Genomic DNA, 19,709 nt, shown 5'->3' with positions numbered 1-19,709 from the left:
AAACATCAACTTTTCTCTACTTTTTATGAAAATAGTATTCATGTTTTATATATATAAACCTTCAGAAAGAAATTTTCTAAATGATAGTGAAATGTCTATCAAAATAAGTTGCGTAGTTTAGAAGAACTTAGCGCACAAACAGACAGGCGGGGATATTGACTTTATTTTATACTATTTAGAGATGAAACTTTTTCTTTCACTAGTTTGTCACTTAATTATTGAGGAAGAAGCTAATAATAACAAATCTTGAATAAAAAAGGTAGCTATTTAAGGATTGTGTACATAACTTAAATTTTGCACTAGCTATCTGAGAGATACACTTTTATCTTGGCTTCAATTACCCTGATGTCCAATATTAGTATCAGAAATTAAAATTTCAACCGTTAATTGAGTGGGAATCGTTCATTTTATCCAACTAATAAAAGCATCCATCTAATAAAAGCTATTTATCTACTTCTGTTTCAATAACTCAAATTTTGAAGCAACTGTGGTATGGAAAGTACAAATCTTCATAACATTGATTTCAATTAATTTACTTATTTGAATCGTGATTTATTTTTGGAGAATTTGCCGTGATGTGCTTCCTCCTTTAGCCGGACAGATGTTTAGATTATGGTGAACCTTACACAGTAATGATACTAGATCTTGTACTTATATTTGTTGGGGAGCTGCTTGTAACAAAAGAGGGACAATCCTAGTATGCATCGTCTTTTATAGCATCTTGCAAGCATGCTATCTTGCTTGCACTTATACACATTCATACAGACATCACAGAATTAAGGTGGTTTTCAGCTTTACATTTTGGTGTTGACGTAAAGTACCGTGTACCGAGAACTATGAAGTCTCTATTAGTAGGTATTAAAAGGGGTTTGGTGAATTTCAATTGCCTCCGTGATTAGGCGTGCTAAATGCGTTTTGGTTCTTCCCAGACTTCGCAAATTCAAGGTAATCCGGTTTCGATCAAGTGCTCGGCAATTGCCGAGTTGTCAGACTGGCCGAGGCTGCCTGCTCGAATGTCCATTTATTTAAAACTAAACAAACTTTATTTTTTGTTTCAGATTTGGATGACGCCATTAACAGAGCAAAGAGTGAGGAGATCCGCATCCCTTTCGGCGTGGGGATAGCTGGATTTGTAGCACAGTCCAAAGAGACTATTAACATCCGGAACGCGTATGATGACCCCCGCTTTAACAGCGAGATCGACATGAAGACCGGGTACAAGACAAACCTGATTCTGTCCATGCCAATCTGCAACTATGAAGGAGATGTCATCGGGGTGGCTCAGATTATCAACAAGACTAATGGTGAGTTTTTTTTAGTACATTATTAATATTTCGTTGACATTCAATTTCAAAGAGATTCGCTGTTTTTGAACGTGCCCCAAAATGAATGATCACATTAAAAACGAAATAAATGTTGATCCTACCAAATTTATTTTATAAATTTGCAATCTGCTTCTTTTCATAATTGTTTTCGCCACCAATAGACTCTCAAATAAAGTGTAGCATTTGCTTCCAGCAAGAAACACCGACTATTGGAAATAAAATTAACACGGGATGATTTTTTTTTCAAAATCTTTATGTTTTCTTTATAATTAATTAATTTTATTTATTTACAAACGCCCATATTAGAGGCTTTTACACATGAATAGTAACAATTACATATCGATTCATTGCATATTTATTATACATAACTAAACTGTCTCAGTAACAAACTATTGTATTTGTTAAGATTCGGTGTAATTATTTCACTTCATAAGTATTCTGGGCAAAGAGGAATACATGTGGTAGTTAGTAACAGAATGCACTGAAATAAATCTCTACTTCTAGTATTACGCAGTGAAATCCGAAGACTTATCATTGGAAGCAATTCTGGACCATCAAATGCATAATTTAGAATTTTAATTAGAAATTCTCAGTCAGTGAAAATCCTTCTATCAGAAAATATAAGTGTATTTAACTGTTATATTTTTCCTTTGTTAGAAGTCAACTTGAATACAATTGTCCCGTATGGAACCCACATTAAAATAATCATGAACATGCTTATTGAAAGAATACATAAAAAATTCTTACGTTTTCTAAGTTTTAAAATTGATATTCCAGCAATTTTATTGAACTAATTAATGTTTGTATTGAAATATCCTTTTCAACATGAAATTTTCATTGCCGAATGAATAATTGAAATTAAAAAGTATTCCCTCCGAATTAACTATATCTGGTTTAATTAAGTATTTATTATTCACCGGATGAATTTGAATATTAAATAATGCGGTGATCTGTGCGAATGAATTTTGAATTCTGAAATATCATAACCTCCACTAAAATGCGTTAAACTAACAATAATATATATTTATGGTCCACTTGTCATATTTTAACATCGAATCGAATGTAGGTCAAATGGATACTAAAAATAATTACCGACCATTTTCAAACTATAATATTATCCGTCGAATTGAAAATGACGATCACGCGTGCAATTATTAAATAGTCATCCAAGAAAAAATCGTTATGATTTTAATCAACATCATTGATTCGATTTCTTGTATGATTAATTTCGTAATTCCTAACGATTCAGCTACTCAAATTAATTATGTAATTAATGCACTTGTTTCTGCTATCGTGGTACGAGAACACGCCGTCAGATGGAATGCAGGAAAACACTTCTTCTTCTTGACATATAAATTTATTAATTCACAATATATTTGCAGAGGATCATATTTTCCTCTGCTAAAACTTAAACTGAAAGAAATAAAGGTCTAGTTTCCTCTATTCTTCAGTTTTCCCTAGGTTTACATAAACCTAGTAATTATCTCACGACTGACTGCCTAGGTACGCATGTACCTACCAGTTATTTCAACACTCGCTCCTCCGTAGGTACTTCTGTACCTACCCGTTATAGCAATACTCTAATACTGTCCTTTTTCTGGGAGGTATCTGTATTTAAACTAAATTCTGAAGGACATTTTACCAAAATAAAGATGTTCCACCCGCTCGTTGGCAAACAACATTCTTAACATAAAATAAAATGCACTTAACTATTCTTAATGATACAAACGTGACTTAAACAATACAAATATTTTAAAGGAATTATTTTGAGGGAGATGAAACTTTATTTGGGGTTTTTATTACTATGGGACAGGGGTGGGAAAGGTATTGGCAAATATTTTTAGGCATAATGGTTTAACTAGGGTCATCATAAAATAGAAAGCGAATAGCTCTATTTGAAAGCTGCCGCTACTTGCAGTAAAATGTCACTAATTCTTAAATCATAAATGATACACAAACAAGACAATATGTTTATAAAAATACCAGGCCAAAGAATTGTTTTATTGTAGGGTCGAATCTGCAAATGTGGGAAGCTACACTATCTTTAAAAATACGAACTGTGAGAACTGGCCTGAAGGTTAAATTTTACTGAGCAATATGTAATAGTCGCATTCTGGAAGATACAGCACTGACAGCCTCACTAAAAAACGTGGTGAAAATTGTTATAAACGATATTCAATTGATAAACGACCGTGTAAGAGATAGTGATATGAAATTGTTCATTGAAATACATATACATTGCATAAATATATTGAATTATACTAATATAATAGTGAATTGGTAATTCGAATATAAATTATTAACGCTAACGTGTTTTAAATCACACATTACAAATCACAAATCAAAGCTGCTATTTTCCCGGGATATTGCCAGATCTTTTAGAGTTAGTTAGTGATATTTTTTATTAGTAATAATCCGAAATAGAAATTGTACAGTATTTGTACAGTGCGTAACAAAAACGCAAAGTTTTTTAGTAAGACCGTGAATTGATAGAACGTTATTAATTATTTATTGGTTTATCACATTACATCTTTATAAGTAGGGTTAACACATTTTTTTACTATCAAAATGAATATGAAAGAAATAAAGACACAGAAAAAAGGTATCGGTTACAGTTGGGACTCAAACCAAGATCCTCTAGTTTTACCTGGATTGGCGTTTCTACCAATTAAGCTATTACCACCTTATTTCTGGCTCCGGACATTTGAAGAGCTGTTGGAACTCTTCTGCAGTATTCACATAAAAAATGATTTCAACTATAAAACAGCGTAATGTAGCAGCTTGTCCGTGAAGCACGTACCCCATTATGTAATTTTACAAGAATACCATCCACGGTGGTAGATGCGAAGCTAATAAGAACGATCTGGTCATTGGATTTAATTTTTATTTCAAAACTTTTTTTATTTTTATTTATATGTACAATTAAATTAACAAGTTACTTATTATGACTTATATACTATTACATTTTATGTGGCTCTTACAATCTACGAGTATTATGAATTTATTAGTAGGTGTGGTTCAGGTAGTAAGTTTAGGTTTCCGTTTAACTGTTTTTTTTGCATATCCCTGTTTGATGTCTGTGATTGTACCTGTTGACGCAACTATCAATCTTACACTTATATTGTCCTTGCAATTTTTACAATCCTATTTTACCTACAAGTACCTGTCATTATGCGACTATACCCACGTTTGTGTGACATTTTACAACAATAAACGTAACTGTCAAACCAGTTTATTGATGAAGCCTGTTTGATGAACATCTCTTTGTTATCAGTGCTGTTATTGATATCAACTCAGGGCAGAAGCCTGTGTAGTGAATATATTCGGTTCCCTCAGTGTCTTTCGTATCCAACCTGGATGTTATGGAATCTTGTGCACAAAATAAATCATATCTCCTGTGAGTAAAACCAACCATAATCATCTTTGAAGAACAACAAAGGGGTAAGTCGGATTCCCTCCTTACTCCATGTTCACCATCTCCAACCATAGTTGTGTCCACTTCAAAGTTTACAATTAATTTTTACAGTCCACTCTTGATTCGCCTATTGCGATTACAGTACCTTTCTATCTGAATACTGCACAAGAGTCCCAACTGCTCCCAATGGTTTGGAACCCGTGAGACTACGGCATTTCCAATTTGGGTATGTTGAGAGGCTGAAGGTAGTGAGGAGGGGAGGAAGATAGGGAAGAAGAAGAAGGTTGGGAAGTAGGTACCTGGCTATCCAGCACGGCTAAAGCTATTTAAAGCGACGTTTCAATTCTGAATGGTGGTTAAGACCATCCTGGTGTAAGCACCAGGGCGATACTGATAGTATCTTCCACTCTGTAAATAATTTGTAATATATACCTAATATGTATTCACTATTATTGGATGTCTCCGAATCAAGTAATACTCGCGAAGTCCATGGAATGTTCACCTCCACACATAAAGTAACCTCGTTATCTGGTTATTTCTAGCAAAATGAAAACTAATTTGTTTTGCGGGCAGGGGAGTAGATTTTATAATTAAATGTTTAATTGCTTAAACCACTGGGAATTAAATCACTATTTCTATATAACCGCACATTATGTGAATAATAATAATACATTTGTAGTATCTTATTATTTATAACACTAACCGAAATAGCTTTGTTTAAAATATAACCTTGTATAACTTTTAACTTTAATAGAATCCGTGGTTGCTGCATGCCTACAAACACGGCGACCGTCATATTGACGGTTGATCACATGTTCACACAATTCATTTGGTGAGGTGGAATGCGTATGTTGTAAATTTTGAGGAAAAGGGTTGTAAACAAATTCAGATTAATGGTCATAACCGTCACTTTGACGGCGTCGGTCTTTGAAGATATAAATAAGATATGTACCTGTTTTTTCACCATAGACGTTAAATTAAGAATCACGAAAAGAATATAACTAAATCAGCCGTCAAAATGACGGTTATTGTCTTTCTATTGTTTAAGATTCTTTTACAAATCTAGTGGTTGACATTGTCAAATCTCGACATGCGAAATAAGCGTACCTATTTAATTATATCTTATCTGCAACTTCGACAATAACTTTGAATGTACATCTCAATCTCATAACATATATAATATACCTTTGAGAAGTACACGAAATACAGCATTAGTTTAAATGCTTAATTAAAAAAAACAAATTTAACATCTAATTTGCCAATTAACCGTGCGCTTTATACATTTATTAATATTTGTCTTTTCTTCGGATTCGCTGCCCAAATTTAAAAGTAGCATCATGTCAATAATATAAACTGTTCAATGCGCATACATACTCGTATGCACACACACCTATACACTACACAAACTTCACCCGGTAATTACTAAATATACACACTTATATAAGACATTAAAAGGAAACATATCATAGTATCACCTTTAAATATTTAATATCTGTAAATTGTTTCTTCACTGTAACCAACGTATTATTTGTTTCAATAATATATAATAAATAAATTATAAATTCATTCGAAGTTTATTATAAGTTATATACTATACACTTATTATTGTACGCCTAACAACTTACGCATAAAAATGCACACACACAAATGAGTACAGCTGGTTTATTAAAAACGTGACGGCAAGCCATTTCCTAATAAAATATTAGTACATTCATGCAGCTGCGCTTTTCCTGATAAATATAAAGACGAAATGCAACAATATTAGATTTTTTATGAAGACATGTCGAAACATGTGTTCATTAGAATTTTTATGAACACATGTTTCGTCATCCTAACATATAACATATTCGTGTTTTACTGTTAGTTAGTTAGGAAATCTGTCAATTCCTTCGTTAAAGGCCTGCAGTGTCGTTTTTAACAGGAATGCGAATAATTTGGCCAGATTTTTAATAAATTAGCAATATTTTATATCAATAAGTTTTCTACGAGAACGTATAGGCCTTCAAGATGTGATTGTTTTTTAAATTTCTTTATTGGTTTAAATAGGTACAGTTATAATGTATACATATTATAAAGTTGTTTTTTTTTTAATCATCAGAAATAGTAAAGTAATACACCTTTTTTTTTGAGCAAACGCTCGTGTTAAAAAAGTGGAGAAACGTAATTAATTACTATTTTAACAATGTTATTATTTTAAACAAAAAAAAATACAATTCACAGACAATTGTTGAAAAAAAATAATAGAAAAAAGGAGGAGAGAAAAAAAGAAGAAAGTAAAAAAAAGGATAAGTATCTAATATTATTTTAGAAAATTATGATATTATTTTAAAAGTGTAATAATTAAAGAAATACTGCTGAATTATATTTTTAATTGTGTTTTTGTATTCTTACATCTAGAAGTAATTCGTTAAGCCATTTCACTCCACTATATTTATAAAATGTTTGGGCTGTAATGGATTTGCAGCACGGGGAGGGTATAGAACCTTGCACATTTGGTATGTTGCTGTTTGTAAAAAGTATTTTGTTTTCGTTGTTGAAAGAATCTTTATGAAATTGTAAAAGTGATGTTTTTTTTAAATGATTAGCAGAGAAGGGACTTTAAATTCAATAAATAATTTGATGGTGGGTTAATCATATGTCTTATTTTATTTTTTTATTTTTTTATTTTATATTATTGAAACAAACAGTACATGATTTACAGAGATAAAACAATATACAGGAATAAGATACTTCATGTTGTGTACCTATGATATGTTTCCTTGTAATGTCTGCTAAGTGGTATGTTTATTAATTACCAGGTGACTTGTGTAGTTTATAGGTGTGTGTGTGACGTATGTAATGTGTGTGTGAGTGTTTGTGTGTGTGTATGTCTGTATGTATGCGCATTGAATTCTTTACATTATTGACATGATGCCACGTTTGAATTTGGGCAGTGAGTCTGAAAAAATGTCAATGTTAGAGTTAATACAAATATTATTTAGAGTATGAAGAGCTCGGTTAATAGTCGAATTAGATGCTGCATTTGTTTTATAATTTAGCGTGTGGAATAGCACTGTATTACATTTAAGTGAATACATGTTATATATTTTATTATTTGTTCTAACAAGTGGAATACAAAATCAAACCGGCCACTTAGCATTTTTTGAGGTATTCATTGATTATAAGACTTATTTGCAAGTCCCATCGACCAAACTCGATGTTTAATAGCAGAAATGTCTCTCTCCATAAAAAAAACAACATTTTAAAAATGATTATAGATGCGAAACCACCACTTTTGTATTTCGACTTGTCAGAATTTTCCTTTCACCATTATCTAAAATGGGCGCCGCCGCCGTTGTCGTTTTCTTAAATTCTGAATATTAGTTAGATGCAAATATGCCACTGTTAATTTTATTGAATCTAATATTTTGGCCAAGGTATCGCACAAGAGTTTCGACAACTCCTAAACATCTAAAGGCAGTGAGATTCTGTCATCCCCAATTGGGTATATTGTGAGGTTGAAGGTAGGGGGAAGAGGAAAGATATGTGAAAGAGCATGGGGGGAATAACTTGACTATTCAGATCTAGTAACCAAAGACGGCAAAAAGCCATTTCAAGCAACGTTTCAATCCTCAATGGTGGTCTTACACTAGGGCGAAACTGAGAGTATTTTCCAAAGTGCCACAAATATTGTTTAAATGATTAAATTGTAAAATAACACAAATCAATCAAATAAAATTTACTTGCGCGCTCTGGAACCCGATTTGAACCCGCTTTCTTCGGCTTTCTAGTAGAGAGCCTTACCCTTCGACTACGGAGACGTCAAAGTTGTCATGTTGAAGAAAAAACCTTTTTTTGCATGGAAAAAATGGCTATAGCTAATATATCAAAAATCTCTTCAAATTATTGGTTATTCATGTTAAAAACGGAATTTTATTTATTTATTTATTTATTGATACATTACTCTACAGTACTTCACATTTCAATTCAGCAACGTTGGCCTCACTGGGTTGTTCACCCGTGCTGAAGCCCCCGAATATTTAAAATATACGAATTTATACATTTAAACAAAAAACAACATTAAAATAAAGATACATTTACACCAAAAATAAAGATTAGAAATCAAAATCCAATTCTCACACCAAAATAAAAACATTAGAAGGGAATGGAAATCGGCACTTACAATGATCTATGTGCTTGTGCGTGCCGCTTGCCTTATACATTTTTTTTTGCAGGGATTGCGAATGGATTAACAGGTTTCCTGATGAATTACGAATACATTATCATGATTTCGGGACACGTGTTCATGAAAATCGATCGTGATATATCGATCAAGGCAAATTGATAAAACATTCTTCAAATGATGTTTTAGTAATAAGGCCTGTTAATTCGATAAAATCGTGGTTTCTCCGTGTTACCTATGAGTCACACAACCACAAAGACACCCGACCACACAGATATACTACCACACAAGCCCATAGACCCGCAACCACACGGTCGAGAGGGCGCGGAACTATTTTTAGCGACTGGCTAAATATTGACTCTGGGTGAATAGTGGCTGGCCGGAGTACCAAGAACCAACAGCCAACAGCCTACGGCCTACGGGCTACATAACATCCGACATATTGTGTCGCTTGTAGGCCAATATAGACCTACCCTGTTATAGATCAACTGTTAGGTGATTTGGTGGTGTGTGTGTGGAACTGTTTTACACAGATGAATACTGACAAACACATAACATTTAAAAATAGGTAATTTGGCACATTATTTGTGTAAGCTCTGCGTTGTAATTGCTTCAAATGACCTTTTTCATTTTTTAATGTGAATACCGCACTAGAGTGCCGACCGTTCCCAACCATATGGAGAAAGTGAGACTATGGCATCCCCAATTGGGGTATGTTGTGAGGCTGAAGGTAGCGGGGAAGGAAAGAAGATGGGGTAGATGAAAGTAGGGAAGTACCTGGCTATTCAGATATAATCACGAAACATGTTTAAAGCCTTTTAAAGGAACCTTTCAATTCTGAGTGGATGTATCACAGCGATATTGAGAGTATCTTCAACTCTGAAACGTGCCGAAAATATACAGGGTGTATCGGCACGTACCCGACGAACTTTAACCAGCTATTCCTTAGCACATTTGTCCTTAGCACATTTTTTTTAATAAAAATTTATCATTCATATTTTCACCACATGTCACCACTGTTTTATCCTTTGTCACAGTTTGAAAACCCATCTGGCAATATTTTATTCGAGTTTCGTTGAATAATATACGTACGTACCTACATTAGCGCGCTTTTACAATCACAATGAAATGGCATGGCATCATTCGTCTCATTTTTAACTATTATTATTTAGTGTTTATGAAAGAGCGAAGACGCTTTTTGACACACTTGCTAATAACAGCTGTTGAACACGAGAAACAATGCCAATGACAGTGACGGAGTGTGGTTTTTTTTTATAATTTTTTGTTTTTAATTTGAAAAAAAATGTTACCGGACAGCAAAGTGCCCATAACATTTTTTACTCAAAATGTGCTGAGGAATAGCTGGTTAAAGTTTGTCGGGTACGTGCCGATACACCCTGTATTATCATTATATTATTAATTTTTGAAATACAATTTATTTTATTAAAACTTATTTGCGCATGCCAGCATTTGAATCTCCGATTGATAATCAAGAACTTTACCACGCGAGCACGCACGGGGGCCGTTTCAGATTTCATTAATTTACTACACACATCATCAGTTAGAAAAAAAACAAATATTATAGTTTTACATTATAGTATAATTATAGCGTTGGAAGCGTTGAAAGCGGAAACTATTTTATAGCTCTTTTTTTTTTTAATTGAATTAAAATTAATTTTAACAATATAATTATTAAGTTCTGCAAGTATTTTTTGGTTTTTGTTATGATTACAGCTGTTTCGGCTTTCAAGGCTATTTTCAAACTGTGGTTTTAGCCACGTTAAGACTGTTTTTTTCTCGTACAATTTCTTTAGTCACCCCCTCCCTCTCCTTGAAAGTTGTTTCTTAGAAAAACCTCCCTGTAGAAATTATTAAAAGAGATTTGGCATTGAAATGGTTCAATTTCTGTGGAAAAATCTACAATTCCTTATTTAAAATTTAAAGAATGTAACATAAAATATTTGCGTTTTATAATTAAGTGGGTAGGTATTTAAGTACCTGCTTACAAACCTTTTGAGAGAGAATAATTTGTTTTTTGGATGCATGGTCTACTTTTAACGGAACTAATAATATAAATTTTACAACCACTATTTATCTAATAAACTGAGAAAAAACGATTATTCAGTCTTCTGTTCTATTTATAATGTCACACCACAAGGCTTTCTACGAAAATAGAAAATGATGTCTTCAGCAGTTTAAACCCTTCGTGCATGTCTTTTATATGTCATGTTATATGTAGGTTACACTGCCGGAGTTTTATGGCTTTTCTATTCAAATTAGACCCCATACATCGAAGAGACATTCTCTATTCCTATGAGTCGTGTCCTTCGATTCCTCTCTGTCAGTTTATGTAGGTAAATATGTAAAGGAACCTTTTTATAGCTCTTTCTTTACAACATGAATGTATTAAATATATTTAGGAATTTTCCCATGGGGAGCAGTAAAACGTGTAGAACCGTTTTCCGGTTGTAGGTGATATCATTTGACAAGATTGAAAAGCTTTACATGAGACATAATACTAGCATATACATACTTTAATTCAATAAATTTAAGTTCTAAAAAAATTATGCTGTGATTTTATTTTATTTTTTTTAATTAACTCCACATACCCAGGCCCTGTCGAAAATATCCCTCAGAGCCTATTTCATCTTCGGGGTTACTGTGTGGAGGGTCTTTTTAAGGAAAGGAAGGAGAGAAAGTTCTGGGAAGGAAAAAGGTATAATTCTTGTTGTTATTTAACCAGTCTCAGGAGCAGGTGCAATTGCATTCGCCGCCAAAACCTAGACAAACCTCACCCCACGAACCGTGGCACCCCTGCTAAGTCACGAAACCTAGCAAATCACTTGGGGTGACGTGTGGCAGGGGTGTTAGTTATCAAATAAATATTTCCTGAGGGAGCGGTACCCAAAGCCGCCTCCCAAATTGAAAATGTAAATCTCTATGAAAAAAAAAACCTCAAAGTATGCTCGGAAAATTATAATAGATATCTGGATCTGTTATTTAACTTATTTTTGGTACAAAAAATTTACAGTGTTCCTATATTACTTGATGCCATACGTAGTAATGCAAAATCATGTGTTTTTGGTTTGAAAATTTGGTCGCCTAGAAATGTTTCAAATGAATTAATTGAATACTGCGAGTAGAAAATATCTTGGCCTTTGAAATAATCGAGTATTTTTTGGATACGTCTTTTTATAAGCCCAGAAAAAATAATGTAAAGGCCTAAGAAAACTGCTTTAAAGTTCAAAATCTCCTACTTACGAACCCATTTTCGGTTATGATTTTATTGTATAATGTGGCAAATTAAGTTATTTATAAAAAGATCGAAAAAAAATTAACATCCACAAAATAAAATAAGAGGCACTTTTTGGCAATGTTTTTTTCTTGCATAAATCAAAACAGGCGGATGGTGTTAAGCGGGAATTTAAACCTTATCGCCATCTACGTAAGGGTTATTATTGATAGCGGCTCAATTTAAAATATTACACGACGTAGTGCATCGCCTTAACTCAAGCATAAAGAGATTGTAGCTTTATTTCAAATAAGTCATTATTTTATTTGACCGGTCAGTGGTTGAGTGGGCATAGCGCTTGGGTCTCACCCAAAGATATTAGAAAAACGAGATGTGCTATGCGCAGTTCGTACTGAGTGGAATTGTTTTGCCGAGTGTCGCCGGTTTTGTTCACCAATACTACTGCACACCTTCGCTTGCGCTAAGGTATCCGCACTAATACATAGAACAGATTTCTGTGCGTACACGTCCCGATACCGTTCAAAGTACCCTAATTAGGTAGTACTCCGGCTACGGTCCGGCGGCCAACATAGCATATCTCGTTCTTCTAATATCTTTGGTCTCACCCGAGCGTCGCGTGTTCGATTCCTCGGCTGACTAAGTCCTCCATCACAACACAAGCAACATTTTCGGCTTTCTGTGATGGTAGTAGGAGTTTTTCAAACATTGTTGGGTTATTCGTAACCCGGGAATGTTTGTCTTTCTTTTAAAAAAAAAAAATAAATTAATAAAAAATAAAAAAAATAAAAAAATAAAAAGTCATTTTTTATATTTTCACAATAGTCCATCATCTATAAAATCTACACCTATTGATTGAAATAGTTTTTTATCAGCGCGCACTGTCTATCGTTCGTATTAAAATATCTCCCTTTCAAATCATCTTCAATAATCCTCTTCTTCTTTTTGAACGCTCATAACGGAGCCTAAATAAGAAATTTATATCTTTATTGATTCTGTTTAAAACTGCAATTTGCAGTGTATTGAGCTAGGTTTTAGAAGTTTTGAACGCATTTTAATATCGTCCATCAAAATTCTAAAGTAAAACGTTGACATTGCCTGTCAATTATTTCAAATATAATTTTCAATTTCAAATTTGGCTTTGAGATATTTAAAAAATACTAGTTATCTTGTTAGGGTTGATATATAAAAATGTATTATATATTAATATTATAAATCATTTTATTTATACATTAAATAAATCAAAGCACATTTTATAACACAGCTTAACATAAAATTCTTATTTTTCTTTATTTTTTTAATGATAAAGTAATGTTTATAAGAAAATGTTTTTTTTATATAAAGCACAAAGGATAACAAAATATTATAATCAATAATTAGTCGCTTGAAATAATATAAGGAGCAAAAATAAAGTTGGTGGTTTATAGGTGAAAAATATTAAAAGCAGTAATTGTTGATTGAAGTACTAGTGCATATTGAATTATTTGGCGTGTTGGAAATAAGCCAACGTGGCTTAGTGATCCAGAGCATCTGACCGGACATCAGAAGGTGCGGGTTCAATTCCCGTCGGCAGCATTTTATTTATAATCAAGAGATATTTTCAATTTGAATGGATATTTCAAGCGACTAATTATTGCTTATAATAATTTGTTCCACATCTATGTAAGAGTGTTAATTCATTCAAATATGTCAAATTTTGTGGTTTTACTTTTCCTTTATCTATTTCAAATATTTTTTCCTAGAAAACGAATACCTAATATAGTATGTACTCTCATAGAAATGTTTTATTGTTAACAGGAGCTTTGAAAATGTTGGGTTTTGTGGTGAGGATTTCAAAGGATTATAAAAATATTCACGCATTAAAAAGTCTTTCGTTAAAAGCATTCCAAAAATATCTGTACAATTTGGTCACCTGACTTTAATAATCATATTAATATCACTGAAAGAGTCCTCTGCAAATTTTATAGTTGTATTCATTTGTGACTTGGAATGCTTTTAAAATCAATAGATTATGTTTTTTAATACATTCATTGAAATTGTTCAAGTTAAGTGAAAAATTTTGATCTTACATTTTTTTATAAAATTGTAAATCATCAGTTAGATAGTCTTTATATATAAATGTTGATTCACTTTCATGTTCCTACCAAGGAACTAGGTTACTACAATCAAGGTTCCCTAGTATTTATTGTGACAATTATACCAAAGTTTCCGGCAGCAATTTTGTTACAAATAGATTAAACACCTTTGGTAACTCTAATGCTAAGTTAGCTGATGTTTTAATATTTATTTATTTATTAATTTTCGGCAAATCGACAGTTTAAATTTATTTAATTTTGTATATAAGTGTTATATAGTTTTATTTTTAGAAATAAAACCAAATATGGATTACCTCCTTCTGACTTTACCTTTACTGAGACAGTATAATAAGGAATAAGTAAATTAAATGTGTAAGAAAGGAATATGATTTCAAAAATTTATACATAACAAAATATTAAATAAAACTAAAAATTACAAAACAAAAATTATAAAAACATTTATAGCCATGGAGAGATGACGTTGTAGATATAAATCAAATCATAATAGAAATATAAACAAAAGAGACATAACATTATTCACAAACCATCAGAAAAATATTATTTTATGGACCTGTTGTATTTGGTAAGTTCGCAACTGAAAATATCCACCTTGGATAATAAGCTATTGTAATTATATGCTTCTATTGAAATATGCAGCTTTACCAATGAAACATTTTGCTTCTTCATTTATTTTACTAACTTTGTACTGATGTATATTATTTTTTCTTTTGTCTTGTTTACTTATAAGATCTTGAAAATTTTCCATTATTTCTTCTTTCTATATTTCATTAGACATGTTATAATTATGTCAATAACTATCGTGAATGTATATGCTATTTACTCAAATAAGTAAACATGTTATAATAACCACGCACAAACTTATTGCCTTTGTGGATTTTTTTATTGCAATGTCAATTAATAAAATAGCAATAAACAACATGACATCAACACTATAAAGGAAATTGAATTGTCAATATCTCGGCCACAAGTATGATGTCTAAAGCCAAACAAGTTAAGGCGACATTAGAAGGCCTCTCACGCAGACGGCATGTAAATTTTCAATTTCCCCCGAAAACTAAGTAACAGCATCCGCTATGCGTTTAGTTCGCGAATTTACCTCGCTACAAAGGAGATAGATGGCGCCCGCGTCGTTCTGCGTGAAAACTATTTGCATAAATTTTGCAACTTTACATCACCCCGAGCGCTGATCGTGTTAAATGTTATCCTAACTATTTTACAACATAACGGTTTGCTCTGCAACTAAATTTAACCCGTTCACCCATTGAACCATATCGTATTATAAAAGGTATTTTTTTATTTATTGTTGTTAAGTTTAATTTGTAGAACTCCATTTTATTTTTTTAATTTTTTTATATATTCAATAATATTGTTATTGGGTTTATATAAACAGTTTATTTTTAAACAAGTTCTGCTGTGTAATTATTATTACGCGTGACAGCTGTTTCGCTCTCTGAAGGCATTATCATTATCAGTTTGATAATGCCTTCAGAGGGCGAAACAGCTGTCACGCGTAATAATAATTACACAGCAGAACTTGTTTAAAAATAAACTGTTTTTATAAACCCAATAACAATATTATTGAATATATAAAAAAAAATTATAAAAGGTGTTATTATTTTTTTTAAAAGATTTTTGAAAGTATTTTTAAAGTCACAATAATTAAAGTGACTCGTTTTTAAAATAAATAACCATCGACCTCCGTAATCGAGGGGTAAGGCTATCGACTAGCAATCTGGAGGTCGCAGAATCAAACTATCAATTTGTGTTATTTCACAATTTATTCATTTAAAATAATGATGGGTTCTGATGGGCTTTTACATGATTTACTGCATAATATAGTGCCAACAGAATGTTTTTTTATTTTTAAAACAACAAAAACAGAATAAATAACCAAATACGTTACATAATGCACGGTACATATAAGTTTCTATTTAGATGTACGTAATATAAGAAAGAGAAAAAAATAAATAAACCAGTATTTAAAGAAACACTGAATTTTTCATACCTTTTAGATATAATAGCATAAAATAAAATAAAATAATAAAAAATATTTGAATTTCGGTGCATGTTTTTCAAACGAGGGAATCAAATATAATAATTACCTTGAGTTCGGCATCTCAATAGAGATTGTTTTAAAAAACAATATATATTTTGAAAGACACTTAAAACTGTTTTTTTACAATGATACAACTATTTTTAACTCTCGACTTTAACTTAGGATTTAAACTTCCTCCCCAAGGACTGGCTTTTGAGCTTTGGAAACGTCCTTTAAAACTTAAAGAAAAAAAAGAAAATTTGTTTTGACCGAGGATTGAACCCATCCTCCTCGGGGACTGGTGTCAACTGTGCTTACCACTGAGCAAAATCCCGATTGGGTATGACCGATATTTATTTCGAATATTAACTGCTGGTGCGCAGCGGTAGGCAGTGAGACAAGACCGCCAAATAACTCGGTCTTGGCAAACACTCCTTGCCTCATTCACATTCATACATCGTCCCATATATACTCCTCTATTATTCTGGCTCTTGACCTGGCCCGACTCAAGTATCTGATTCACTTGATCGTTCCATGTCTTCCCCGGGTCTGCCTGACTTCATATTTACCGAGCGATTTTTGCTTAGTTTTAAATAAGTCATGCTTTGTTACACCTTTTCCCTTACGCCGATTGACTATATTTTTTTTATACATTAGCGCACTTCCTCTAACATTTGTATTTACGTATCTATCTTTCAAAACATCTTCTTTTTCTTTTTGAATGCTTACTACGGAGCCTTAAGTATTGACCATTTACAACTAAATTGTATACTGTTTTCGCACTGTCTCGTTCACACAGTGAGTTTTTAGTCAACTATCACATTCATTCCGAAAGGATAAGATTCAAAGGAAGGAATTCCATCACCCCTTCGGCCTCATGGCTTACATTCAAGTATTCTCTATTCTCTTTGTTGTTTGCCTATCTCTGTGACACACCGCACAGTGGGAGATATTCCCCCACAAAGGAAAATAAATTAATCCTTCAGTGCCTTTATTACGAAACCAGAATGAATATAACCACATGTACATAGTGTTCGAAAACGGTGTCGTAATACAGTGCGAAACTGATGAATATACATCATATTTTTTTCAAATTTGACTTAGAAACTTCGGGCTCGATTTACTCCCTAAATGAAAAAAAAGTTATTAGACAAATTGGACTCCTAATTTAAATAAATAAACCAGTTTTCCGCTTGTACTATTAGTTTCCGGACACCGTGTACAATACGCAGGCAGTTTGTATTAGTGTAGGATATTAGGGTGTGGTTTATGGGTAATGCTTTAGAATTAATACGAATTATTTGTTTAAAAATAATTCGTAGATACATGGAGAAAAAATAGTATTGTGGATTTATTAAAATCCTGTTAAAAAGGTGATAGTAGGCCATTACATAATAAAATTTCAGAATATATCGGAACATGTGTTCATGCAGCTGCTCATTTCCTGATAAATATAATGACGAAATGCAAAAAAATGTTAGAATTTTTATGAATACGTGTTCCGACATCCTGTTAGTTTATTAGGAAATCTGTCATTCATTGAAGGCCTGCAGTCCCGTTTTTAAGAGGAATACGAATAATTGACCAGATTTTTAATAACTTAGCCATAAAAAAACTGAATTCTTCCAAGAAAGACATACAAATACAATATTGCATCGGTGATTAAATCCAACATTGTATTTGTATACCTTTTTTGAGTACTGACATAATTATTTATTGCATAAAATAATTGCAAAAAATATATTTTCATCAAATGATTAAATTTACGCCATCTACGAATGTGCAGATTATAATGTGCGTTACGTTTTACCTTGTCCCTCAAGGATTTTTTTTTGTTTTGTGCAAAGAAACATGCAAAAACCAATATTTTACAGGGTTAACAGAATTAAAATCTAAAAATTCTTATTTTAATTTATTCTGGTAAATAAGTATTGAGTGTTTGCCAAATGGCAAAAAATACATAACAGCAGCATTGTGAAAAAAATCACGAAAGTGGCGAAAGGGGTTAATTAATGAACACTCACAAATCACAAAAGTGACGAATGATGACAAAACTATTACAAAAGTAATGAATGATGACAAAACCATTACAATCATTTGATGACAAAACTATTACAAAAGTGACGAATGATGACATAACTATTACAAAAGAGACAAATGATGACGAAGCTATTACAAAAGTGACGAATGATGACAAAACTATTACAAAAGTGACGCATTATAACAAAACTATTACATAAGTAACGATTGATGATAAAACTATTACAAAAGTGACGAATGATAATAAAACTATTACAAAAGTGACGAATGAAGACAAAACTGATAAAACTATGATGTAATGCTAATTTATTAAAAATCTGGTAAAATTATTCGTATTCCTGTTAAAATCGGGACTGCAGGCCTTCAACGAATGAATTGACAGGTTTCCTTAGAACACGATAAAACACGAATATGTTATTAGGATGTCCGAATACGTGTCCATAAACTAATTCTAAGAATTGTAACATTCGTCATTATATTTATCAGGAAAAGGACACCCATATGAAAATGTGTTCCGATATATTCTGAATAGACTAATATTTTATTGGGAAATGGATCAGACAGTCAGGTTTTACCGGGATTTTAATTAATCAGCGATACTATTTTTTTTTTTCGTGTGGGATTAATTACTTTAAATATTGAGATGTTTATTCCATAGATAAAGTCATTTTGAACCTCCAAAAAGTCCAGGGTAAGAGGAAGGTGTTCTTGTAAACCATTTCTTGCAAGGGAAAATAAATATATCTTATTTGTAATAAAAACACATAAATTTGTTTTTGACCACGATAGTTTTATTTTCACTCAAGTGAAGAGTGAAAATAAAACTATCGTGGTCAAAAACAAATTTATGTGTTTTTATTATAAATTATGATGAGCCACAAGGTGAATGCTTTTTACAATTACGTAATATCTTATTTGATCTGCAAAAGGAAACCAGAACGAATAATATACAACTATTTAATAGTGGGCAAGGTACTGAATATTGTAGTGTTCTTTCCGTTTGCCGACAAACTGTGTTTTATGTCAAGAAATACTCTGCGAATTTTTCAGAACGCACACATGAATATGCAGAACCTTTTTTTCATAGGGTGACCACTGTGGCCAGATATTTTCGGGATTTTTCCGATTTATAAAAATACGAAAATAATATTCAATCACCATTCGTAATTCCATTCAGAAGTACATTAATCCTGATCCAAATCTATTCGTATTCCTATAGATAATATAGACGGCCTCCGCGGCCGAGGGGTAAGGCCCTCGACTAGCAAGCCGGAGTCGCGAGTTCAAATCCTGGTCTGCTCAAGAAAATTTTAATCGATTAATTTTTACAATTTACTCATTTAAGGAAAAATGTAAAGTATACATGCGGAACTTTCCGGAGTGGAA

General features: G+C 32.3%; 1 protein-coding gene across 1 annotated transcript in view; it reads left to right on the top strand.

The window, feature by feature from the left end:
- Positions 1 to 19,709, top strand: part of LOC149411761 (cGMP-specific 3',5'-cyclic phosphodiesterase-like) — a 341,390-nt gene that overhangs the window by 134,269 nt on the left and 187,412 nt on the right. Inside the window, exon 3 of the mRNA XM_089646730.1 lies at positions 1,059 to 1,304. Within this exon, the coding sequence (XP_089502856.1) occupies positions 1,059 to 1,304 (246 nt within the window). The remainder of the gene's footprint in view (positions 1 to 1,058; positions 1,305 to 19,709) is intronic.

The sequence above is a fragment of the Hesperophylax consimilis genome, chromosome 25 (genome assembly GCF_061612785.1).
Source record: "Hesperophylax consimilis isolate HC1 chromosome 25, BYU_Hcon_1.0, whole genome shotgun sequence".
Lineage (NCBI taxonomy): Eukaryota > Metazoa > Arthropoda > Insecta > Trichoptera > Limnephilidae > Hesperophylax > Hesperophylax consimilis.
This window is presented reverse-complemented; position numbering and strand designations above follow the sequence as displayed.